Here is a 27,565-nt window from a genome sequence, read left to right as displayed (position 1 = left end):
ATGATTAACTGTAAGTTTCCCCACACATAATCCTTTGAAGTCCTTAGTTCATTACTTCCCATTTTGAAATTCCACTGTAGAAAAGTCTTCATCACTTCCTGATAAAACTATGCTATCATTAGCCAAGAAAACAGCATTTTAAACAAAAAAAAACACCCTACAAAACACAATCAAAAAAACAGTAGCAGCAGCATTGTTTAGAAACTAAGTGGTAAATGGATCATCATCCAAGTTCTATGTAATGCCAAAATCAATGGCATTGTAAGGTGACAAAAATTAATGGTTAATACTAGGTTTGTTAAGAGAAGCAGCATTTCCTCAAAAAGCAACATTTTCCTGTGTATTTGTTTGTGCAGAGATCAGTTCTGGCCACTTTAGTAGTATGCCATATGCATGCTATCTGCCCAAGCTTTTCTATGCAGAGTGAGCTCACCAGATTTTAATCATGCAATGCAATTCAAAGAGGAAAAAATTAATATATGTGCTACTGTAAATTTACTCCTAAAAAGCTTTTAGCTTGCTATCTCAAATCACGGTTTAATCCACGAGTATATGCAATTTATCAAAATAGTGACATATAAAGAAAAAGACAGTAGAAGCTTTGGGAGACATTTTATTAATGTATTCTTTTATTAGCAATGTACAATAGACATTTTAATTCTCTATGTATTCTGTCTCCTTGAAGTTTGGTAAATGCTTGTTCATATATAAAACTACACAATGCCTTTTTTGTAAGGACCAGAAATTGTGAAAATCTAAGTGCTACAGTATATTTTGTAGTGATTAAACATGTTGTCCAGAAGAGTTACCAGCCACTTCAGTGAGGAACTTCTAAAAATGTTTCTGGTCAAGTTCAAATGCACCTGTTCATAAATAATGATTGGTTTGCTCATGTCCGTTACACTGCTAAGTACAACTGTCTCCAATATAAAATACCGTTTCAATACATTTCTCCATATGGACAACTAGATAATCTAGTCATATTTACTTTTAACCAAGGCTAATACAAATTTACAATAAAGTAACTTCAGAACTTATTCAGAATAATTATTTTTCAACCAGAAGCTTTACTTTGGACAAGGCAGAAGTATACTGCAAGTGACATTCTGCAGCAGAAGCTGGAGGCTTGAGAACAACTAAGGACTAAATATCAGCAATACAGACTTTTACAAGAACTCTGACCATTCTGAATGTTAACATTAAAGACCAGGTATTTCAGTTTGTGCGCCTGTCAAACAATCATAACCTCTGCACATAAAAAGATGAAAAATATCCCACAGAACACAGTATTTCAGAGAACATGTTATACATTGGCATGACACTTCTCAGATCAAATGGGCAACTGAAATTTAACATCCACCTGAGCTTGTTTTGCTAAGGTTACTATTTCAGAGAGTTTCACCACCTGAAAAAAAAAAAACAAAAACAAAAAATAAAAACTTAATTTCAAAACAATCCTAACCTGAGTGAGCTGGACCAATCTTTTTAAACAAAGTAGAATCAGAAAATCATTAGCAAGATCTTAAAGGGCAAGGGGTGGGGGGGAATTGTTACTTAGTCCAAGTGCATCTTAATTGTTTTTAAATGAAAGATCAGTCAAGTCTTTTAGAAAACTTCTCACACAGTTACACAATGTCTGGTTCTCATTTACAACTAAATATCCTGATAACATGTTAGTAGTTTTAAACTTCATCACACTTTTTTTCTTGGGAGGTGCTGGGGTACCCACTCACAAGAGGTTCTATATCTCCAGAAGCTATTTCTCCTCTGAGTTTTTGTTGCAAGCACCTCTGGATCTTATTTTGATACCTTATGGAGCCTCAGCTTCTCTTGCATAACAACTCAGAACTGCTACGAATTATTTCCTGCTTTGAATCAAATGTTGTAACTGACTTTAGGAAAAAAAGATTCAGAACCGTAATTTCCCCTATGACACAAAATCCACCACATGCCCTCTAATTTTTTGCAGATGAAAGTTTTTCATCTTCACTGTTATCTACACTAAATTTTCATCTTCCGTAAAATACTAGTTATCTAGAACTATTTACAGACATCTCTTGAATATTTAGGTAGAAAAAAATACTTTAACATAACAAGTTTATAAATGCTCAATTCATTACTCTGATCTATCCTCATCCATTTGTTTATCCCATTCATAGTATCATCTTACATAAATCTGTTCAAGGACAACCTAATCTACCTAAGGACAACATACAAAAACAACTATAACCCATTCAAAGAGTGCTTCTACAGATACAGACAATTTAAGATTATAAAACTAATTTTAACTCCATTCGCATGGCTCCATGATTCAGCTGAGAACTTCAGATTCAGCAGCAGCTTTAAAAGATGTGTTATGTAGATGCAAGACAGCTTAAAGACCCACACACACTGCTAGGGAAGATTTCCATTGACCTAACCAATGCTTGATCAGCCTAGCAGGAGTTAATACTATTCCTGAGAACAGAGGGCCATAATGTCAAGCTAAGCAAGTTCTTCCTCTAGGCAAGCCACAGCTGCTTCTACAGCTTCAACCCCAGGAAACAAAGCAAAAGAAAAAGACACCACCCAAACACAAACCACCTGTCTGAACATCTAATTACTTTATGAGGCAACAGGATAATCAACTATGCTTTGTTTTAATCATGCACACTGAAATACAGTGGTCTATCAAAGGAAGTGTTAAATTGAGGTAGTTCAAAAATGCAGTGTAAGTATTTTCTTCCAGTTACTAAAGCTAAGCTCTTAGTCATGCCCCTACCAAGCAGAGTGACTGATTCTGTCCTTTGCCTGGTATTTTTGGTGTTCTTTAACCTGTCTTTTGGTGGGGCCATGGGGGTAGACAAACAAAAAAAGAAGTCCCAAACACAGAAATTTCTGGAGTATAATAGCTTCTGACTACATAGTTCTCCTCATAAAATATGCACTTACTCGTTTATAAAACATTTGCTTCAGGCCCTGATAGTAACTGGCACTGTGATTTATCCTAAGCTACCTTTAGTTGAATGAACGGAGTTTCAACTCTTCAATATTCTGCAACAGGTGCTATGTTCTGAAAAGAATATTCAGAGCCAGCTATCTTACCATTTTTGCAGCTTCATCCAAGTCATCACACGCAAGGATTTTGAGGCCACTAGCTGTTATTAAAGCCTTGGCATCATCAACTCGTGTACCTTAAGAAACAGAGAAAATGCCGCTCTTATTGACCTACTACCAGAGTAATTCTCGTATTTTCTAGGAAGCCTGTTCCAAAAGTAAATTAGCAAATAAATTTAAAGACAACAACTTCAGTAGTTATAAAAGCAAGAGATCTCTTTTTATTAACTTGCCAATCCTCACCAACTAAATTCAAGGTTTGCCTTATTTTTCCCCACGGCCTTCACCCTACAGGCAACTTGCTATGCAACACAAGCTCAAGAACATTTGTCAGTATGGACTGAAATATATTTAACATGTACTGAAGCACACTCACCTTGCAACCGTACCACAATTGGTATTTTTAGGTCCAAATCCTTTACTGCCATAACGATACCTTGTGCTATCACATCACATCGCATAATGCCACCAAATATATTTACCAGAATAGCCAGTACCTACAGAATCAACAATATTCTTGTTAAAAACAGCCAGAAGCACATCAAACAAAAGCACCACTCAGCCTTTCAGCCTAAGAAAAAAATCAAGCTCCATAAATGTAATAAGGGACTCTGTGAAATACAGTTCTAGAGAACACCAGTCACAGAAGTACAGTTCTATAAAGTCACATACAACAAAACAGTTACTTCAGGAAAACAGTACTGCAAAAATGCCTGTCCCAGGAAACTTGCACACTGTCCTTCAATTCAGCATGAGTTGCAGGCAATTGCCATTTCTCCTACTCAGTGTGTATTCTGTGTAGCTACTTGGAAAGACACACACCCATCTTCTGTACAAAGCCAACAATGTATCTTATTTCAGAATATTCTGAACACGATGAATAGAGAGCTGTTTGAGTTTCTTCAAGCAAATCAAACAGACGAAACTTCAGTAATTTAATCACTTAATTTGTCAACTGTTTATCTTTCCTTTTACAACATTGCTCCAGCAAAGGTACCTCCCACACTAGTACGTCCACATACTGAAGAAGTCATGCTAAAGAACACAACATTTTACAAAACTCATACACAAGACACTGTTTATACAGTTTACTTAAAAGCTAGCATGCTTAGAGGTAAGCTATCTGAAATATATTTTAATCAGGAGCACTACGCCTGAGGTTAAGGGGAAGTCTTTTCCTACTCAAGTGGTGGCAGGAGGGGTAAAAAGATCACAGTCAATAGTGAAACATGAAATAAACTAGGAGCAAAAATAGGTAGACAGCCTTGGAGGGCAGAATAAACTTAAAAAGACAAAACATTAATGTGCAACTGGTTAATTAACAGTAGCTCAGTTTTCATTATCTTGCAATTAGACTAGCTCATCTGTGTGGCATCGTTCTTGCTCCTGCTACTAATGGGTAGCAGCAACTTAGGCTGGCACCTCAGCAGGCTGTTCCAAACAACCCCCAAACTGAGCCCATCACGCCAGTCAGAGTGCAGTCCATGACACCAGTGAGCTGTACCACTGTTTGAATTTCAGCACCAGGAATCCCAGCTACAGTCACTGTTTTTTGATAAAAGCGTGTGCAGCTGAAGGAAGGCAAAAAGGGAAAGAATATATTAATAAGTCTGTTTGACACCCACCATCAGCAGAAAATTGGCATTGGAAAAGCCTGTCCCAGATCAACAACCCCTAGATTCTTCCTTGATTCATCTTCTCTTCTCTCTGTAATTCAGGTGCTCTGTGCCTGTGTCCCTCACTTTTCACATTCTTTCGGCAAAGCGAGGGAAGACAGAAAGTCTGGTGAGGAGCGGCTGAGGGAACTGGGGGTGTTTGGCCTGGAGAGGAGGGGGCTCAGGGAGACCTTATCGCTCTCTGCAGCTGCCTGACAGGAGGGTGTAGGCAGGTGGGGTCGGTCTTTTCCCAAGTAACAAGTGACAGGGCAAGAGGAAACAGCCTCAAGGTGTGCCAGGGGAGGTTTAGACTGGAGATTAGGAAAAATATCTTTACTGAAAGAATCGTCAAGCATTGGAACAGGTGGCCCAGGGAAGTGGTGGAATCTTCATCCCCGGAAATTTTTTAAAAGACACGTAGATGTGGTTCTTAGGGACAAGTGGTGGACTTGGCAGTCTTAGGTTAACAGTTGGACTTGATCTTAAAGGTCTTTTCCAACCTATATGATTCTATGATTATAACACATTCTTGGACAGTGTGGTAGACTCTGCATTTGTTAACGAAAATGTCTCCAAGATTTTTCTGAACTCCTCTGTAACATCACTGATCATTTGTTTCTGGCCCTCTCCAAAGATGAGCAAGTGGTGCATGAAATTCTGGTGCAAAAGCGGCATACCATTACCAGATCCTGCAAGTCACTCCCACCTTTTGCAGTTACATCTTCTTCATATTTTTTGTTCTTTAAAAAGCCCAAAACTCCTCATCAAGCTCCCACTAGGGTAAACAAACACCTCTACATAGACCATCAATCCGGTCCTTACGTTGTCATTCTGGCATGGTAAAGCTCCTCCTCTAGTTTCAACCAATTTGTTATTTTAATAATATTCAAACACTTCTGATAAACTATGGCTAGCATGAAACATAATCCCTTTCCAAGCCCAAGGTTCTTTTACCTTACATTACATATAATTAGTACCTTAGAAACTTGGTTGTGCACAGCACAGTGAATATTCATTTCTACAACTCTATGCACAAAACACCCAGTCAAAAAAAAAAAAAAAAAAAAAAAAAAAAACCCCCAAACACAAAACCCATCTGAACACTGATTTCTGACTCAAAGATTTCTGGAAAGATGAAAGCAAACAAATTCAAAGCTGTAACTAACTGGAGGATGCAAAACTGCCTACTCAGTACACAGCCAAAGAACCTATTTTTAAATAAGGAGGGAAAAAAATGAAACAGGTTTTCAGGCTACCTTCATTTGCACCAGGATTAAGCTAATACCTCCATTTTCTTCTCTTTTTAATTCTATGCTCATAAAAACACATTTTCTGAAGAACATGCACGAAGCACTGTCTTTCAAATCACAGCACATTTTACCACTGTGTAGGACCTTGGTATGCCAACTCTTCCCTCACCTTTTTATCAGAGGTAATAAGCTTAAAGGCTTCTGTCACTTGCTGCACTGTAGCACCACCACCAACATCAAGGAAGTTTGCTGGAGTTCCGCCGTGAAGTTTAATTATATCCATTGTGGCCATAGCTAAGCCAGCACCATTGACTATGTAAGAATAAAGATAACATTTAGGAATTCAGTTTATAAATTCACTAGGCCATTTAAAATTCATTAAATTAAACATACCTAAGCAGCCTATGTTTCCATCCAATCCTATATAGTTGAGATCTGCTTTTGCAGCATCCCTGTCTCTTTGATCTTCTTGTGTCCAATCCTGCATATCAAAGATCTTCTTCTGACGATAGGCTGAATTACTGTCAAAGTTTATTTTAGCATCCATACACATCACTGAAAGAAAAAAAAATCATTTCATATTAGAATAATAGCTCAACTGCTACACGAATATGTTAGAAGTACGTTAAGTCAAACTTGGCAGCTATCTCAGGCAGTCCAAACAAAGTTTTGCTGAAAAGACACACCTAGCACTGCATGTAAATACAAGATTCTCTCCAGTTTACCCACACAATGTTAAGTCCCTTTAACTGCACTAAAAGGGAAGATAATTGTATTTCTTGAGACACTCTAAGAACAAAGCAGCTTACAACGAGCTGTTTGATAAATCTGGGCAAATTTTGCTTCAGTAATTAGCATAAAATTAATCTCTACAGAAGGGCTCTGGTTTGGGTTTTTTTAATCCCTCTTAGTTTTCTGCTTTTAGATTATATATATATAGTGTGTGCGTGCATGCATTTAAGCACACAAACACACTGAAAAAATGTCCGAGTTGGAAGAAAAGGTGTCAGAAGAATACACACAAAAGTTTCACTTAGATATCACTGCTGACATCCAAACCCTAGAGTATTCTTTACCTCAGAACTAAGTTGCTGTCTGTACAAAGGTAAGGCTTCATTTCTACCCCTCACTACAGATGATATAAAAATGACAAGGTACGGGAAACAGATGTGAGAGATTGCTCCATACTGTTCACTTAAGCAGTATCATTCAAAAATAATATTAATAAAAGAACAGTAACAGTAGAGTAACGGTAAGCTTTGACGAAGGAGCTACATTCACGCTTAAATTTAACACTGTTGTACTTGAAATCAAGTACAAATATTCTCCACATATGTATTCTTTGGTGAGAGGGCAACTGGCTGTGATAGCATATCCAGTCGCAGAATAGTGAGTTAATATTCAAAAAACCTGATAACCATCAAGATATTACTTAAAACACCTATTGTCTTTCAATACATCAAACTCAATCAGTCATTCTGATGCCTGAGTAGCAAAGGCAGAATTCTAGAAGATGCTGCTCCTCTGGTTATCTTTTCAGTACCAACTCTGAATACACAAGATGGGTCAAGTTTCAACTCATGGATTCTGCAAAGACCCAATTTCCAGAAATACCTTATCCTGGGTAGCCAAACACTTAAGAGTAGAAGATGTGTTCTTACTAAATAAATCGAAAAGTTTAAAAAGGAAGCTATTTAAAGTTAAGATCCTACTTAGCAATTAAGAGCAGTTATCTACTATGCCTAGATTCTCAAATTTATGTGCTTTATTAAACTCTGGTTTCAACATACCACATTAACGCTAAGAATTCTTACTGTATACAGCTGAAGTTTTAGCAGTGTGAAGCAACTAAGATTTACAAAAAAATCAGGTTGTTACATGAAGAATATGAAGAAGAAACATTACCAACTCCTGATGCATCTTCAACCATAGGATTTATTTCTATCATAGTAGCATCATATTTCAGGAAGAGATTATATAATTTGACCATATTTTCAGCTGCTTCATCCACCAAATTAGGAGGAAATCCCATTTTTTGGGCAAGCTGAAAGTAAAAGATTGTTTATCTGTTAACTGATGTTCAGGGTTTGATTTATTTACAAATTAGGAATTTCACAGCTTAGCAATTATTTCAGCATCAACCGAATTTATAAACACAGCACCTCCCCTGTCCTCCTAGGAAAAATGTTACTCTTCCATTTCAAACGATTGTTTTCAATATAAAACACCGCATTTATCCTAAAAATGAGCTAGTAAAAAGTCATTACCCCATGCCTTCACAAAACTGTATAAAAGCTAGATAAAGCACTGCCATGCACAGTTGGAATTACATTGACTATCACCTGCAAATACTTAAATATCTAGTTCAAAACTATTTCAAAATGTCAAAAGGGTTTAAGACAACTCAGCGGGTTGAAAACATGCACACTTTACAAAACTTAGAAACAACCCTCCCATCCTCAGTAATGTGTACTTTTCCACATTAACAATTACCCTAACAGCTTGCTCCTTTTTTATGCCTTCTACTATATCAATGGGTTCCTTAATTATCGCATCAGGATTCTCTGCAGCAACATCTTCAATATTAACACCACCCTGAGAACTGCCTATCAGCACAGGACCCTAGAACAAAAAGAAAAAAGAAAGCATAAGTAATTTTAATACCACACAATTGAAACTTAGTTCTTCCCATAATATACCTCACAGCAGTAAAATCTTATTGTTAGTTGGAATTTTTTTTATTTGGGCATTTTACTTGTATGCTCTGAGGAGAATGTTACTATTTATTCAATAAATCTATACAAAACCTTATAGTAATACTTTCCAAATTTTAAGGTGTACCTTAGGTCCAATTTCTTTTAACAAGTATAATTTTCCTTTGAATACACTGTAGCAACAGATCAATTAACACAGACATATTATTAAAATTTGATAGAAAGATTCAACTTAGCAGCCACATGCATTTTATTTTCTAGGTTGTCACCAGAAAAAGAACAGCCTTATCTCCCCTTCTTCTCCACTCACCCTTACACAAACACACATCGAATGCCAGACACTCGTTTATTCATTCTGCCATGCTCCAACTCCAAGGACAAACCTAGATCTGCAGAACCTAGTGACAAATTACTGCATATTCCTGTTCAGTAGAATCACAACAACTACAGCCATCAGTGAAAGCAAGTCACAGAGTCCTGACAAAACATCACCCATTTATTCAATAAAAGAAATTAAGAAAACAGAATTGGTAACATTGGCTGCAGAGATTAAAAAAAAAAAAAAAAAAAGCAGCTATCTCAACAAAAGCACCAGGGACTCACTACCATGGAACCTACAAATCTGTCTCCAAGGACTCGCTACCACGGAACCTAAAAATCGCTCTCCATAGGAACAGTCTTCCAGTTTACAGTAAAGACATACTCACTTGTATCGTCTCAACCTACCTTCCCTTATCACCACCTGGTGCATGGATTATGATAGCTGGTGTACTAAGGTAGCCTTTCATATCAACACAGGTCTTAAACATTAAACAGTCTTATAACTGTTGACACCTAATTACAGAAAGCATGATACCGGTTCAAAGAACACGCTTAACCACAGCACTTCCTACCCACCACCATCCTTACAAATGGAAACATATAGATGGCAAATTATCCTATATCTAATAGCAAGGTTCAACACAATGAACGTTTCTGGATATTCATATCCTGAACAGTCAGAAAGCTAAAAACACATTAGAAAAATAAGTGAACCATTTTGCTTAAAATTTAAGTGGTCTTGCCCCCATTGGTGAGTAACATCCAAGACAGCAAGTTCCACTTTCAATTATTTTGCACACTTCCCCCCCTTAAAGGAAGAGGTTTGCAACAACATCAGAAACGCACACTGTATGCTGTTCAGCCTTCACACCGATGCGGCATTTCCTCACCATAAGCATCCTAGACAAGTTAAAGCAATTACAAACACATCTAAAAACATGACTTAAAGTCAGCAGTAAAAGCAAAGCACATCCCTATCAAAAGACAACAATCCACACAGTTATGCTCCATATACACTAATAAGATATTTTTTTTAATTTTTTTTTTTTTTTTTACACAAGAGCAAGAGCAAGTCAGGAAAATATGTTTCCCTTCTTTATCTAATTTGCTTAAAGCAGCTACAGTAAATTCCATAAGGATGCTTTCTTATTGATACCACAATTTTAAGAATATAAAATCTAGCCATTTACAGTATTTTAATGCCACCTTGTGGTAAACCTGGGGTGCATACTGTAACACTTGGATCTTCCCTGCTCTATAATACAGTACAACAGAATGTAGATGCCCCAGTCACATAATTGTACTAAAACCCAAAACAACTGATACCTTCACATCAAAAAGAACACTACAGAGGGAAGAGTAAGGAAAAAATACAATATTTCACTCCTAATTTTGCAAGAGAAAAATAGAAGTGTAAGACTAGCTTCCTCATTCCTCCACATAAAATTATTTCATACTCATGCCAGAGATACTCCTCTGATTACCAAGAACAGTGCCTCTGCAAACTCTTAAGCATCTGGACAGACCAAACTCAGTTTTTGTTGAGCTTCAGGAAAAAAGTTCCAAGATATGCTTTACTCTGCTTCTGTTGAAATTATTTAGCAATTCACAGTCTGTGCTCCATAATAGAATACTACTCTGTCAGAAAACACACTGACACATTTAAGTAACTGGGTTTGAAACGTAGCCTAAAATCTATATATCCACACATACAGAATGTACAAACTGGAGACACTTTGGCTTTCAGCCTCCCAAAAGCTCTCAAGACAGATCTCTAGGCCTAAACTTTCTTACCAGTTCCTGCAGAGTATTGGCATAAGAAAGCTACCAGCACTCTCAAAACTAAGGGACACACCTGCACACCTCTAGGAACTTTCACACATTGGAGAAAAGGAATGTTTTACTTATCCAAGACCACTGGCTCTTCCAAAAGACTTTCACTTATCTTGTTCCTGACACTCTTAAATGGCGTGTACGTGTACATGCACACACATAGCTGTATTTTTAAACTAAATTCTAGTATGAGCATCTGGTAGATAAGTGCAAACTAAAACCAAAATGAAAACAACTCCCTCATTCCACCCATCTCCCCTTCCACAATACGACCCTGAACTTCAGTTGGGGCTATCAATACTCATTTGTTATTCCTTAAGCTGTAGCACTACATCTTTAAAGCATTTAAACACTAAGGCACTCATAGTCAGAGATACTAGGAAACAAAATTTAGCTCATGCATGTTTCTGATTTTCAAAGTTACCAGTACAGTAAACAGTTCTGTTGTTTTGGTTGTTGTTTTTTTTTTTTAAATTCAGCTGTAACAAGTTAATCAGTTTACTTCTATTTCTGATATTACTCACTTGAAAAGACCTTTCCATTGTTATTGCAAAATAGTATTCTCTCCTGGGATATCTGCGCTCACAGATAAATACTTGATTGCATATCCTGCCCTTTTCTCCTGTCTGCTTGGTAAACAACTTCTTTCCAATCATTTTGGAGGAGATATCTTTTGCTTCTTCTGGACTAGAATAAAAGAAGCTCAGAATGTAACAAAGAAACTGCTGGAAAAACAGAAGTAGCATAAAATAAAATCTTATCTCATTTTTGTTATTTTAAGGTTAATAATTAAAACACTGATTTTAAACTAAGCAATAGGTTAAAATCAGAATGTTTTTCCACTCAGATATTTAGAAACAACTTACGAAAAAACTATTTTCACTCCTCCTTTGAGGCCACCTTCAAATGTTCCTTTTCCTCTACCACCAGCTAAAACCTGTGCTTTAACCACAAGATCCTTTGAACCTAGAATGAAAGAAAACCCAAAATTTGTCATCTGCGACTACTAAAATGAATTGCTCCAGGCAGAATAATAAAGGCTGGTTTCATTTTATCCCTCCTCCTCTGCCCCCACCCACCCAACACCCACCCCCCAATTCAAAACACAAATATGTGAATACAAAACTGTAATGTAACTCACACAGCTTATTCCAAGAGTCACAAACCATCCACAAAGCACAGCTTAGGCTGTTCTGTGAACAAACCTTGGTGAGTTAGCATCCGAAAGTGTTGACACTTTGAGTGTTTTGATTTTTAGCATGTGTTTGAATCACAAATGATTAAGCACCCAGTAAGAAACGGTATCTCAAAGACTATTAACAAGATGAAACTGAATATGTGACATACTATAATTAAATATTTTCCTCAATCAAGTACAAATACCCCGTATGTGTAACCACTATCTTCTCAGCAATGATATGTAACTAAGGCACTTACCCAAGTCAACTTGCAGGTCCGCTACAGTTTCCATTCAACAGAGCACTGAGCATATGCTTGAGTGCTTTGCAGAAGTCAGAGACCTAAGCAAATCCACTATTTTCCCCACAGTACGCAGAGTAAGCCCTTTAGTTGGCTTTAACTGTTTAAAAATCTTTTACAAAATATTCTTCCAGGTAGGGGAGAATGTGCATTTGGGTTTAAAAAGTAAAGTACGAAAATATAATCAAAATCAACTGCAATATTCTGAAGTGCCATTAAAAGAGAAAAAGCAAAGAGAAAAGTTAAAGTCATTTAAGGTGATAAAGGAAGAAAAACAAAGCCCTGAGTTGTTATTCAAGTTCAATTACACTGAACACACTGCAGAGAACAAATGGACTGCAAGATGTTAAGAGCTGCCCCATTCACATTTGTGTGGCACATCCCATCTTTTCTCATGCTACCATTAGCTGAGCTACTCTGGTCTTTCTGAGCGAAGAAAGAACTTGCTGTTCTTTTAGATGTGAAAAGGCAACCATGGAAAAGCCTAAGAAAAATTACAGTACTCAAGAAAAACTAGCTGCTATGCATACTGAAAAAGATTATGGAAGAAACAAAAAAGTTGTGTTGATTCCTTTTTTGACCTGTATCCTGCCTGGTCAGATAAAATCAACTTGCATAACATCACAAGCTAGGGTGGCTATAAGCAAAGGGAATGCTCAAGTTACTACTCCCAACTAGCTGCTTGTAGATTTTACTTCTTGACTGTCTACTAACAACAGATCTCTGAAATCACAACTGATATGAAATTCTTTGGCACAAGAAGCATGAAGGTTATAAAATTCAATATATTTTGATTTACTATAGTCTATTATCTAACAGTTCCTGAAGATAACTTTTTTATAGCTATTAAGTGCTAGTGAACAAGTAAGTTAACATGCTTTATAGAAGTCACACAAAACAAGACTTAAGTTTTATGCAATTACTTTAAGTACAAAGCTTGCTTCAGATAACACTAAGCCTCAGGTATGATTAAGTTTATATATAGTAGCTTCATGGAGAAATGAAGCCACATACTCAAACATGCAAGCTTAAAAATAAAATTCCATCAATTTGAATACAATTTACTTTGTACATACATACAACCACAAAATTTGGAGGAGCATGACTTCTTAGTATTAGCATAAAAGATAGGAAAATACTTTCTTTTCTGTGAAGAGATTAAAAAAAAAAAACAACAACCAAACCAAAAAAGAAACCCACGTAAACAAAACACCACACTTGCTCCCTTGCTCACAGAGGATCCCACCCGGGCTCCTTTAGAAGGATCTGGACTCAAATATTTAAGATTTAAAATACAACAGCATTATTTTACTATTTTGAGCTTTCCACGTAAGTTTTATATTTGACAGATTCAGAACTGATATACTTAGTAATAAAGACTAACAGATTTAACTTACAGTCCACTAGGAAGTTCAGAAGAGAGGGTCATATTTCTTTCCTACACTAAGTCCAGAAGGCAAAAGCTGCTTCTGTAGAGAAGCTTTCAGAAAAGCCATAAAGTTCACCCACGGGCACCTTCTTTGTAGTGCTCCTCCTAGAACTAAAGACCAGAATCTGAACAAGTCAGAATCTGATGCCGACTAAAGCTCTAGTACAATCTCAGCTGGAACATTACATTTAGCTTTGGACGTGATGATAAATGTAATTTTCAATGGGAAAGACTGGTTACTTATGATGATCACTGAAATGAAGAGCTTCTCTTACAAGAGCTTGGTACTACTTTAAATCTATCAAAGGAGAATGATGCAAGAACATAATTATGGTCTTTAGACATACCTGGTGAGGGACATAGCAAGAACACACAACTACACGTGCATCGTATATTCAGTTTCCTGCTCTACACCAGCCAAAACCAAAAGCCACCTATCAAGGGAAGTCAATTTTAGAAAGGACGCTGGGGAGAAATGAGGGATATGAACTGCAGAAAACAGCCAAGCTAACAATCTCCCTGAATAGCATGTTATTTTGTGATGACCATGAGAGACAGAATATTGGGCTAGATGAAACACTGCCCTGATCACATAGGATATTTCTCAAGAATTTAATTGCATGATCACACTTTGGCAACATATAAAAACACCCAAAAAAAAAGTGTGTGAGAAACAACTTTAAACTTCCTGCAGTCAGTTTTGGCTATAACAAAGTTGTCATTGGACTATCCCTTATGCAACAGAGTGCAACAATCATGGCATTAAATGAGCAGGACAAACGATTTGCAATTTATTTTCCTACAGCACTGCAAGCTAACTAGCTGCTTGACTGCATAAACACAAAACACTTCAAGGGTTATTTGACCAGCTATGTTTACAAGCAATTAAGCTGCACAGATGTACCTGAAACAAACATGTCCTGAGAAAACCTTAACTCATGCAGAAAATTTATTGTTCAATAAACACTTTTTCCTACAGCTCTTATTTAAAGTGACCCTAAAATCAGAGGATAGAAATGTTTGGTCACACACCTCATCTGCAGTGTTACAGCTGCAGCACTATCACACAACCTGACACAGCAGAGACAGTAAACCAAGAAAAAATTTGGAAACCAGCAGATAACATAGTTTTCTACTGTGTGTCAACAGTTGTGCCCTTCTGGTGTACTCACACTGCTTTGAAATACTGGTAGGTTTTTGTTTCAATGAGCAGGTATCCACGGACAAAGTTAGGACAGCTTATACCAGTCAACACTACACCACAGCAACAGTCCTGTCCTGCCTCCTGTTCCCTCTTTTTCGCTCCAGTCTTCTTTCTTGTGCAAGCATAAACATTTGTTCAATCATGCCTTGAAGCATATCAGAAAAGTGACTCCACTGAAGGCAAAAACCTTTTGCAAGCCCGTGCACCGTGTGACAAGCACACACACAGGGATACTGAAGTGAGCAGGACAGAAAGCAGGATATCTTTCAGCAGCCATGAAGTCCTAACAGGGCACTGGAACAAAATAACAAACATTTAGGACAGCTCTCATGTCTCAGGCAAGCAAGCCACAGACCAATGCACAAAACTCAGAACAAGTATTTGTTAAGGCCTGCACTTCCATATTAATGGCAGTTAGCACTAAAAGCAAAACAGCCTGAAAACAATCAGAACACATGTAGAAAATTAAGAGCAGATACCAATGAAAACAGGTGCCTGAAATCAGCAGAACACTGAGTTAGTATCTATCTGTTCAGCACAAGAAAAATTATACAATACTAACACCTTCAACAATGGTTTATTAACTAGACAGCAGAAGAGTCATTCAGTCAGGAAACAGCCCAATCTTTATTTCTAGAAAAACTGATACTTATTTATTGGAACAAACAATTTCTGATTCCATAACTTAAGCTTTCAAACTGGGAGAAAGGTCTCTTCCTGCTTGCATGCACGCAGTGGTCTACATCAAATACAACCTTATGATAAGCTTATTAAAAGGCAAGAAGGCTTTTTGTTCTGTTCTATCTTGGAAGTTTTCTGTACAAGTAGGTAGTCTGATGACTAGGGGCAGACAAACTTTATTAAAATGTTCTGTTTTACAAGTTTCCATTCCAACTTTTTCAAATCATTTCAATTGCCAATTCTCTACTCAGTATTGACTGTAGTAGCACTACTGCTTTCCACATACTAAAAACACCTTCTCGGTAACTATGCAAGCCTAATGTGTTCTGACAAAACAGACAACAATAAAAAGCAGTGATAGGTTAGTTACACAAGTGCCAATCAAGTTCTTAACTACCTTAACTACTTAACTGCAAACTTACCCTGGGAGAGAGACAGAGATGCATAACTTTTGCCTCAGTTACTCTGTATTTACAAGATTTTAATACCAGGAAGAACATCTCACCATTTATAAGGGAAACCATTTTTTTTTCTTGTTGCACAGATATAATAAAAACTCTTAAGTTTAAACAAAATAGTTGTCTTTACTGGAATTAGGGAGGGAAAAGATGGGCTTGTAACTAACAGCATATTATCAACAGAAGTCTCAACATAAAGAGTATGCCGACTCTGCCAATACTTGAGAGTATACCATCTGCTTTTTGTTAATAAGTATAGTTATTTAGAATTTAACTTCAAAATTACATTTTTTTCAGCATTTGAAACTGTTAGAAGAATCACTGCGTGCAAATCGGAAGTATGACTACTGAAATAATTATGTGCCAGGAATCTGCATACTTTCACTGAAAAGACCATGACAGTCAGGATGCTGCTAAGAAAATAGCAAACAAGATGTTTCACTATTACAAATACTTCCTGACATTGATCAGCTGCATCAAGTTTTTCATCAACTCACAACAGATATTTTGTTTTGGCAATAGCTTAAGTTAAGCGATTAAAATACAGTGGTCAGAATGTGAATGTGCTGGTTAGACGAGTTATTTAATTAGTGAATTATTATCAACAGTATGTTTTGATATTAGAACTTCAGAGGAGTGAAGTCCTAGAGAAGAAAGCAAAGGTTGAAGAAAAATGTAAGCTTCAGATGCCAAAAAAGAAGCATTCACCAGAATTCAAGTCAGCATTTGGCTTCTAGACTACTACTGCTGGTTATCTAGAGATTTTGACCAGGTAAGCAGGAACATAATCAGAAAAAAAACTACTTAACACTGACCACTACAGCAGTTGTGTTTGGTTTTTTTAAACACCTGGGAGATTTCTGCACAAGGTTGCCACCTTAGATCATCATCCATGTCCTACCTACAGCATCTGAGCAAACACTCTGGAGCTTCAGACTCTACAGATAACCTAAAAGACATCACTCAACATAGTCAAGCAGGTAATTTACAGAGAAAACTGATAATGGCAAAACAGCCACAAAGTATTAGGAACAAAAAAGCTAGATGGGAGCTTTCAGTGTGACACAGAACAAAGGAAAAAAGACTTAATCAGACTACCAAGGAAGGCATGGCATACACTAAGGAGAAAACCACCCCAAACTTTTCTGCCTGAAACACCTACTCTTTTGAAGAGCTACTGAAGAAAAAGCTAGTACTTTACCTAAGAAAATCACTGCACACATTGTACTAAACTTTGGTTTCTGACTAAATCAAGCATAAGATCAATCAATCTATTTATAAATCTATCCAGGTTTATATATTTTACTTTTTTTAACAGATAGAGGTTGTATGTTTGAGCAGTAGGCAGAAAAATGAAACAGTAACATTGAAAAGAACTTAAAAGGTCTGAAGAGATACATCTATTAATCACGAAACTGTCTGCAGGAATACAGCCAATCCAATTACTTGAGTCATACCATAGAAAGCATATCAAAAAAGATCATTCCTTATAAACCGCAATGATAAGGAGATAGACTAAATCTCTTAAACTTCTTAAACCACAGACTCCATTGCTTTCAGGCTTGTTGCAAGAACTCTGGTGTAAAAAGGTAAAATGTTACACACTCAGATTCTCAACAGTTCCTATTCCATACAGCTTTTTATTTTACCAAAATTTGACTGTCTGCCACGAGCGTAAAGCTGTGGGATGCACTGTCTTAAAATCCTACAAAACTACGGGAGCAGAAGAGCTGCTTCAAGATATTAAACATTTCAGAAGTCTTACCTCTCAAATAATCATGAATGGAAATATATGCTGTGAAAGAAAAGCAGACTTTTCTACAGACACACAATATGTCACTCCCTTCCACATAACTAACAGAAGGAAGTGTCAGGAAGCTTCGAAACTTCAGTTACAGCAATACATACACTTTCATAGGTGCTGTCTCAACAAACAGCAATACTATACATTTCAGAGTGTATTCAGCTGAGCTATCTGCTATCACATTGATGAAGCATCTGTTCTTCAAGAAACAGTCTTTAGGTTCATTAGTCATGTTCTTGATAACAAATATCAACCTCTCAATCAGCACCAGTCACAGTGCTAACTGGAATGTACACATAGGCTAAGAGTAAACCATAAACTTAGGGGCAACCAAGAGATCCTGCTGCCTCTTACCAACGCTGTGAAACAGAATTACTCAGCTCACTTGTTCAAAGTTTAAGTGAAATGCTCACGTAAAATATGAAAAGCCACAGATTGCAAAGCCCACAAATATCTGAAAAGACTTCTTTTTTTTTTTAAATCAGTGAAGTCTTTAAAGACTTCATCAGATGCAAGTCTTCTCAGCTCCGAGTAGCAAAAGTGAGAACTAGAGGTCTTGAATGGAGGCAGTGAACTACTGGAGGAAAAGCAAGCAAGCAGTGACATTTACATGAGGTCTAAACATACTACCAGGGACTAAATCACTGTAGGAGTTATGTTAAAAACATAATAGTTTCATGAACCAGTATGTAGTAACAATTTACTTGAAATGAGATGGAGGGTTCTTTATAGGGAAAAGTTGCTTGTGATAAGTAATAAATCCCCATGACTATTCTCAACAGGCAGACAAACATGAAAAGAAAAAGCTATAGGCAAACCGATGTTGTAATAATTACAACAGCCAACTTCCCATGGCACAACAGAAGAGACTTTAAAAAGCAGAAGCAAAACAATAATCACTTGCAGAATCCAGCCTGAACAGAAATCTGAGTTGAAAATAGCACTTTAAGGAATCTGATAGCTGCAGCAGAAATCACATTTAAAAAAAAAAAAAAAATCAGGTTTTTTTTCCTTAAGACTCCAGATAAATGTAATAGGGAAGAAAACAATGCAAGCTCAAATACTGTACTTCACATGAGGTAAACAATATGCGCTTTTTGTAACACTTCAGCCTTTAGAAGAAAAAGTACTTAATACAAGAAAGACTGGGGGAAGGGGAAGCAACCTTTCTAGCTTCCAGACCTCATCTAACTTTAGACCTCAAGATAAGCATAACTACAAACGAAATTCTAACAAATTTCATTATTTTGTTATTTAAAGAATATTTAGTGCACTGTTCTAAACAGGCTCCATGACAAACTGCAACATTCATATGCCTCACCTTGATTTTACCACACACTAGTTACCTAGCAGTGATAACAATCCTCAGTATGGTTAAGCTTTGGCTTTGTTCATATAACAGGGTTACACTGATTTAGCTACAGCCACAGCTAAATTATGATAATCTCTGTTAATGAGAAGGTTGTATTTGTTTTACATTGAGATAAAAAGTTACCCATTCCTAAATGAAATTAGGTATTTGCAAAAGGAAAGAATTCCAATGCCAAACTCAAGTTTACAGAGAGCAGGTTTCTGACTAAAGGTTATCAGGAGTATGTGAATCAGCACTAGGGAGACAGAGCAAGCAGTATTTCCAACTATCTCTGTAGCGGTTTAGACAAACATTTGAAAAACCAGTTTAACACATAAAAGGAAGCAAAGGATAAACTGGTATCTACTGGCAGCAGCTCTTACACAACAAAAATAAACAATGAACAGGTGGACAAAAAAGTGAGACCTTTTTCATTCTGCTAGAGATTTGGCTTGTTTGGTTTGGATCGAAGTATATACTAAATGAAAACTATAGAGGAGAAACTGCTACAATAACAAAAAAAAATCAGAAACACTGGAGCAAAGGATAATATGCCACCATTCAGAATGAGTTCTGGACAACGTTTGAGCAATGTCTCAAGAACTCAAGCTCCTTTCGTGCATTCTCCTTTTCAGAAGTCTTCCCTTTCTCATCTCAAGTACCAAAGAAAGCCACAGCATCAGATGCACACCAGCTTCAACAGAGTACATGTCTGACAGCCAGAAGCCCCAAATTCTTTTATTCTAGCTTACTAAAGGTTGCTGACTCACACATTTCACAACTTCATTTTTTTGACCCCCGAGAAATTGCACAGGGTTACATGGTCCAAATAAAAGGCATACGTATGAAAGCTATACAAACTGCTATAAACCAGCAGACATACCTACTTTGCTATAGGACTCCCCTCTGAGCAAAGTGTTAAGCACCAGGCAAAGGAGATTGCTTGTTTTTTTATCAACAAGCCAGGAATTTAGCATATAACTACAAGGCAAAGTTCTCCCCTCCTGCATTTGTATCTTCTGTTCTATATGAAATCTTTGACTACAGAAGCTTTACCTGCCACCAACACTGAAGCTGTTCATACAAGATTTCCTCTAACCTTGCTTGCGAGCAAAAAGAAATCCAGAATATGCACAGAGTAGAGTCTATTACTCATCTCAAAGAAGTTTAGGTAGCTGTATTAGTCTGGGCTAATACAATTTATACCTGTCCCTTTCCTTCTAACCCAGACTCACAAGTTACAGGAAAAGTATCTGCAATATCTGGGATACAGGAATGACGATGCTTGAAATATACCTTCACATCCAGTGGGGAAGGGCTTGATCCTATGTTAAAGGAATTTCAGGGACACAGTTTAGTTTCACAAACAAGTCTCAACACACAACCAAGAGTGTCTTTAAAATTAGGTCACTTCACTGATTTCACCACCGTGCTTGTGCACTGGGTAACCTTAAGCATTAGAAAACTTCACATTGAGAAAAAGTAAACACTCAAATCTGCAAGAAAGTTGCATCACAGGAAAGGCTCTCTTAAAGAGCAGGTATGTTCAGAACACCAATAAATGTCTTACCAGGAAAGACAGAACAAGTAGTTACACCTTGTATCAATCCCATGCTTATATTGTATATGTTCTCTTTAATATTATACCTATTTCTTTTGCTATTTTGTAAGCTTCGTCTGGTGTCCTGGCAACCAGTCCATGTGGAACAGAAATGCCAGCCTCCTGCAACAGTCCCATACTCATGTATTCATGTAGTGACAGCCTCCTCTGCTGCTGTTTTTGCACCTGGAATCCATGATTATTGAGTATTCCTGGACTTCCACCAAGTACCTGAAGGAAAAGAACAGAAAATAAAAAGAACAAAGAACGTGACTGTGATGTGAAAAAATACCTTCTCTGTTTAGGTTAAAAAAAAAAAAGCCTACCTATTAAACAAATACAGTTTAGTGTACCAATCCAAACACCTGAACACATAATCCTACACTTGCGCATTACCTTTCCACATTAGTTACTCGTGTCAGGTCTAGAATGTGGTTTTGTGAGGTTTTATTGGGGCAGCAGGAAATTGCTGATGAAGCTGCTAGCACTGACAAGGGCTGGCAGGGTTAAAACACCCTTGAGTATTTGGTTAGCATTTAAGTACTTTAAGGAATGTATCTGTAGGGAAAAGAACCTTGAGGACATTTGGAAGCACAAGAGACAGAGAAAAGCTCACAGAATAGGTTTCTTCAAAAGTTTTGGTAGATTGCCTCTGTCTATCAAACTAAAAAACTAAGACCTGGGGAGGAGGGGTAGCAGAGTTAGACCACCTTCACTGGCTGTACCTGGCGAATTTAATTTGCTACAGAACAGACTACTTAGTCTTCATATGACTATCATGAAACAGAAGAAAACTAGCTATGACTCGTTTCAAACATCTACACTGAATCAGAGGGTTGCCAAATGTGCAAAATAACTTTAACATTTCAAATGCCAAGTAAAATATAACATGCCTAATATCCGATACAAGAAGTTCCAGTGCGGAATGCGTCTTAATTTCACCTGCCGAACTGACATACAGAACTCCACAAATTTCTGATATATATTTTGTATAAAGAGAAAAACTGACTTTGATTATAAAACACCAGTAGTACTACTACAGGAGTAATGCCTTTTTAAAAAGAACAGATACTCATGGACTTTAAGACAAGACAGACTTCCAAAGGGTACCTTGTAAAGTAACTGTATTTCATAACAAGAAAACTATTAACAACATACATAAAAAATATTTGCTGTTTTCACATTTCATGATATAGGAACAAGACCTTAATTTTATACACATGCGGAACAGCAAACCTACTGAATTCAGCCAATCCATGAACATAAACTAGCACTGAGAGATTCAAAGCAAAAAGACTACAAACCAAACTTAGATACAGGCAAAACTCTGCATGTATTTTTACTTTTTTGGCATGTACCATGGGCACAAGTACCACAAAAATCAGTCTGCACCAGGAAGTTGCACACAGACAGGATTTTTAAGGTTTTGTTTCATTTAAAATCAAGTCAGGACGCAGATGACACAAGAGCTTTACCAGGGCACTTCAAGCTAACTGAGAGAACTTATTTAACCTCCAAGGGATTCCTCCTGCAAGCAGGAGGCCCCCCTCCTTGGCATGAAACCCCAGCGAGCCGCGCTGACGGCTGCGGCTCCTGGCACCGTGACGGCCGGGCCCGGCAGGGTAACACGAGAGGGGGACGGCGGCGACCGCGACCTTCCCCCGGGCGTGGAAGGAGAGGCAAGGCGCACGGAGGGCCTGCACCTCCAGGCTCCCCGGCTCTGCTGCCTGTACCGCTTTCCGGGCGGTCTGCAACCGAAAACAAGCCCGCACGCCGAAAAGGCGTTCAGGGAAAACAGGAGCGGAGGCTGGGAGATGAGCTGACCGGCACGGCCCGACCGCTCGTACGAGTGAGGTGACGGCGGAGATGGGAGCGCTGGGATTTCCACGCAAGTCAGGGGAGGGGGGTGTGAAAAGGAAGGAAAAGGGGACCACGCCGGAGACAAGCAAGAGCAGCGGGGGGGGGGGGGGGGGGGGGGGGGGCCGGAAACTGTACACCACAGGCGAGCACCCTGCTGCCCGCCCCGCCGCCGCGACAGGGCAGGGCAGGACGGCGGCGGGCCGGCAGGGGACGGCCGCTCCTCCGCCGCCGCTTCGCAAGGAGCGACCCCGACGCCAGCCGACGCCAGCCGGCACGGCCCTGCCCGCTCCGGCACGCCCCGCTCCGCTCCCGAGCGGCCGCTACCTTCGCCGTGGCGGTGCCCAGCGCGGCGCGGATGCCGTTGCCCCTCAGCCCGGCCGACGCTCGGCTGCAGATCATGGAGGCCGCCATGGCTGAGCCCCTTCGCCCTCCGCCGCCCCTCCCAGCGCGCAGGCGCCGCCACCGAGCCGGGGCGGGCGGGGCAGAGGGGACGGGGCGGGGCAGGAAGCGCTCGCGCGACTCCTCTCCCTCAGCGACTGGCGCCCGCGGGGCGGGGGGAGGGGCGGCTCTATGGTCTCCCAGGGCCCCGCCCAACGCGCCCATCGGCCGCGCTGGAGCTGACCGCCTTCCCAGCCTCTCGGTTTTCAACTATTTTGTTCTAAATAAAACAACGTTTGTTTTCTGCAGGGACCCTAAAAATGGCCGTAACCCACTCGCTGCCGTCCCACACAGGCCGGCCTCGGCTGGCGCCCTGTGCGTCAGGCACGAGGAGCAGGCCCCAGCTCCCTCCGGCCGCCCCCCTCAGCCCAGTGCTGCTTCAAAATGGAAAAATTGCGAATATCTTTACTGTGAGGAATTTTTTTTTTTTTCGTATTTCGGGGTGTCTCCGTGCAACAACTCAAACACGTCCGTTATCAAACTGAAGACCCTGTATTTCTAGGCACCCGTTTTGCAGCCCCCCTTCACTACCCCCCAAGCAGACTCCCCCCGCCATGACAGGAGAGCCCTTGGGCCTCACAGCCCAAAACTGCGCCTCCACCTTTGTGCTTTAGTACCTGTGCATTTACCGTGGTGGCCTTGCGTCACGTCACTAAGGAACCAGGGGACAGACATCTCTGCAGAAACCAGTGAACGGGCCTTGTGACTCACAAGCAGGTGAAGCTTTTTCCTTTCAAAGGAGACAGTAATTAGGAAAAGATTAGTGGCCTGGGAAAACAGAACGGGAAATGTCCTCTACCCATAATGAGGAAAAATGCGGTTATTTCCACATACCGTGAACATCACAGCCAGATCTGATTTGAAGGAAAGCCATGCTAGAGCTGTTACCCTCCTGAGTTTTGTAACAAATTACTGCATAATTAATAACCAGATAAGCTGCAATTTTTGTGTTCTGAAACGGGAAGTGCACTTACAGCTATGATACTGCAGTATCATAGCTTCTCCTTGGGTGAATATTGCAAAAGAGAGAGTAACTAGCCATGGTTCAGTTATTTTGCTTCTGGTCCTCTGCTGTTCTAGTGTTATTGTCACCTGTGAGCACTGCAGCGAGCTCAGCAGCGCACTTCCCTCTGCACCTCTTACATCCAGACATGCAATGCAGGAGTACATGTCACCGAACCTGTAAGCAGCTGCAAAATTTTGATAGTCCATCCAAATTTTTCCACCACAGGTGACAGAAAGGCTTCCTTCTGCCAATGGGAAAGAAAACAAAAAAAAGACACTTACACTTTGTGCTCTTCCTCTCCTATGCATGCACACTGGCTCTGCGCTACTCACCCTGCCTGCAGCTCTGTCCCAGGACAGTACTTGTACACACTTACACAAACTTCAGGAAATGTTACTGTAACTCTTGAGAGACTCTCCAAAATGACCTCCCCCCTGGAAAGGGGCAAAAAAGGGCATGCAACAAAGTTTACAAAGACGATGTAAGGAAGCTTGACAGAACTTAGAACCTTAAGCTTAAAAGCCCTAAGCTACTATTCAGAAACAAGTACTGGCTGCAAGTCAGGAAGGAACTTACATCCTGACTCAGTTGCTCACTACTGCAAGAAAGATGGACAAATCTCTCTGAGCTTATAATTCGTCCTTGCCGTAGCAAAGAGCTGTAAGACATTCAGAGTACAACTACTATTGTATTTTCTTCTCACTACACATGACTTCTCCTTCCCGTTTGAAGATGCAGGTTTTTACCTTATACATCAAAAGAAGAAATGTTACATACACAAGACAAATGGTCTTGCAATATTGGCAGCTGCTGCCATTGTCTCTAGTCTGATACACAGCTATACGGAGAGCTTTAATTGTTTGGATGTTGCATTGTCCCATTTCCTTCTCGGCTGTGAGAATCCATCCAGCTGTGATGCGCTGTAAAAACGCACGGATTTCTGTCTGTCTGATCACCAGTGCCACCATCTGGCTCAGACTGTCAGTACAGTCGGCAGTTAATGCAACACAAACCTGAAAAAAACAGTTCTTGGAAATGACACATTCACCTGTTTTTGCTTTCTTAGAGAAAAAGGAAAAGACAACAATCTCAGCTAAAACCACGCAAATTCCTAGTGGGCCCGGTTAAACTAACTCAGGTTTGCATACTCTCAGCCTAGCTCAATCCCTGACCTACACTAGGGGAGACTGCAAGGAAAGGGGAATGCGCTGTAGCATTCTGATAGATATCCAGATGTTTTGCTTAATCTCCAGAAAATTGTAGATACAGGTTCCTTCCTATTCGAAGTTTAAAATAGTGATATTTCTTGCTGAAGTCAGAGTAAGCTTTTTAACAAGGGTCAAGGCCCTCTCTGAAGCTGTACTTAAAGCTATAAAGAAGGAGGAAAAAGGTACATTGCAAATGAGGTAGAAGGAGCAAAGATGTTTTAACAGACAGATAGCTGTTTGAGGCCAAATAAAGCATCCCAGAAGGCTCAAGCATTGTGAAATAGATATGAATTTGCTTTATTACATAGTTACCACATCTACCTAGTGACAATGGTACAACCCAATTTGTTTCCCAGCCCTTGTAAGCTCCACTGGTTGCTGTTTAAGTCGAAAAACATTAGGACAGAGAGTCTTGCCAAGAAGGACATCTGAGCAGAGAAAGCCAAAGCCTCTGCCAAGGTCATGAGTTTAGAGGGCAGAAAAATTTCAAGAACAAAAGAAGAGATTTAGCAGGTGCTTAAAAAGCATCCCAGTACCTGTGAGGAAAACTTCACTGAGCTTTCTAGAACACTTTTAGTTGAAGACAGGAGGGAGGAGCCCACTGTTTCAGTATGGTAGGTGAGTAAACCGGTTCAACTGCTGGACCAGCCAAGGTCAGAGCAAAGAATCTGACTTGAAGCAAAGTGAGAATAATCCTTCAGTGGTGTCTACATTGCTTTACACAGCATGTCTTGCAGCCAGTGAATTCTCTCTGCATTGCTTGTCTGCAGAAGTACCATTGTGATTAACTCTGGACAAACTGCAGGTTGCTAAGCAAACACTCAGGAGCGTCTAATAACATGAAACTATTCACTGCACCCATTTTCAATATGAGCAGGTTATTCCATCTGTCCTGATGACTGTCATACAGAAAAGGCAATCCAGGGTCCTTGCCTGAAGGTGCTCCAGTGTCCCTCCTTCAAGGACTCTGACATCTTCACCTGTCCTTGCAACAGGCATTTAATGTACACACTGCCAGGTCTGGATGGGTGCAGTTTTCTGCAGGGAACAGTACAAACATTAAGCACCAGCTCACCATCTCTCTTAATACAAGAAGTGGGAAACACCAGGGAAGGCTGGCAGGTGAAAGGTCCAATGTACACAAAAGGATTTTGTTTGCAAAAGTCATTTTTCACATAGCTAAGCTGTGGAGCACCTTGCCGTAAATGCTGCAAATGGTGGAAGTTTACATGGGCTCAAGAGGAGTCTTGGTAGGTTTAAAAAAGAAGATAAATGAGAAGAGGGTTAGTAAATACACAGAAGCCACCTCTGCCTTGAGAAGTCACTGAGCCACAGATGGCTGTAGAAGAGTAGTTGAAAGCCCTGCCATGATTTCTTGCTGATTATATTCCAGACATCCACTCTGGATCACCAAGTACTGATTTTTGTCCTGAGCTAATGGATACTTTTATATTCTTCTGTCTCGGTCTGTGCTGGGATTAAACACACCCAGAAGTTTCATAGAAGCTGGAGCATAATACATCTTTGGCAGCCTATGAATTGCCCAAGGTCACATAAAATATTAATGGCAGAGCTACAAATAAAACAGAAATGTCTCACCACCTACACTCATTCTGATGACTCAGTCTTGTCTGTACACAGCAGAGCAAAGAAATAATTAACAAGCAATGAAGACAGTAGAACTCTCAACACAGTACAGCTCTAATTTGTCCTATTGCTCTTGCATATGCTCACCATTATTCTCTATGAAGTGTTGTGAAGACAGTGACCACTTTTGGGCTGACAGCACATCCTGATGACAAACAGTACTCTTAATGGAACCAGATATGAATGATAATTCCATCACTGAAATACAAAAGAATATTCGGGTATTAAAAAACTACAGGAGTTTATGATAGTCAGTGAAAGTTACAGGAATCAACCTTTTTTTTTTTTTTTCTCAGCCAGGCCTTTTCTGAAGTATGATATTAAAAGCAAGGGTTTTCTGTTCTATGGTAAGAAACTATGTAATGTAGAAAAACTCACAGGTCTCAAATTCTGATATGAAAAGGTAATGAAAAAAAAATTGTTTGGAGTTCAATGTGAAGCCAGGATGGTGGAGAATGATGCAGACCGTAAATTTATAATCAAGGTAGGGTCAGGGCGTATGCAAAGGTAAAGTAGGCTAACTTCTTCAAA

At 39.3% G+C, this 27,565-nt stretch overlaps 1 protein-coding gene across 2 annotated transcripts; it reads right to left on the bottom strand.

Moving 5' to 3' along the window:
- Positions 1–600: 600 nt before the first annotated feature.
- SUCLA2 (succinate-CoA ligase ADP-forming subunit beta) lies at positions 601–27,232 on the bottom strand. Of its 2 annotated transcripts, XM_040583897.1 has the most exons (12): positions 27,122–27,232; positions 23,791–23,903; positions 20,923–21,106; positions 11,736–11,835; positions 11,394–11,556; positions 8,495–8,623; positions 7,907–8,045; positions 6,395–6,556; positions 6,171–6,313; positions 3,473–3,593; positions 3,085–3,173; positions 601–1,405 (listed from the first exon to the last, which is right to left on the bottom strand). In XM_040583897.1, the coding sequence occupies exons 3-12, from the start codon at positions 21,017–21,019 to the stop codon at positions 1,331–1,333; spliced, it is 1,218 nt and encodes a 405-aa protein (XP_040439831.1). In that variant the 5' UTR covers positions 21,020–21,106; positions 23,791–23,903; positions 27,122–27,232; the 3' UTR covers positions 601–1,330. The 2 variants fall into 2 exon arrangements, with proteins under 2 accessions (XP_040439831.1, XP_040439830.1); XM_040583896.1 differs by lacking the exons at positions 23,791–23,903; positions 27,122–27,232 and adding an exon at positions 23,060–23,201.
- Positions 27,233–27,565: the final 333 nt, after the last annotated feature.

This window comes from Falco naumanni, chromosome 2 (genome assembly GCF_017639655.2).
Source record: "Falco naumanni isolate bFalNau1 chromosome 2, bFalNau1.pat, whole genome shotgun sequence".
Classification (NCBI taxonomy): domain Eukaryota; kingdom Metazoa; phylum Chordata; class Aves; order Falconiformes; family Falconidae; genus Falco; species Falco naumanni.
Note: the sequence above shows the minus strand (reverse complement) of the source record. Positions and strands in the feature narration are given on the sequence as shown.

Bases quoted from the DNA above. Each gene is read 5' to 3' on its own strand.
- SUCLA2 (XM_040583896.1), bottom strand. From the start codon at position 23,146: ATGGCGGCCTCCATGATCTGCAGCCGAGCGTCGGCCGGGCTGAGGGGC. The intron at 8,624-11,393 runs GTGAGTAATATC...TTTTTGTTCTAG, and splicing joins CAATGGAAAGGTCTTTTCAA to GGTCCTGTGCTGATAGGCAG. The intron at 3,594-6,170 runs GTGAGGGAAGAG...TTGATTCTGTAG, and splicing joins TTATTACCTCTGATAAAAAG to GTACTGGCTATTCTGGTAAA.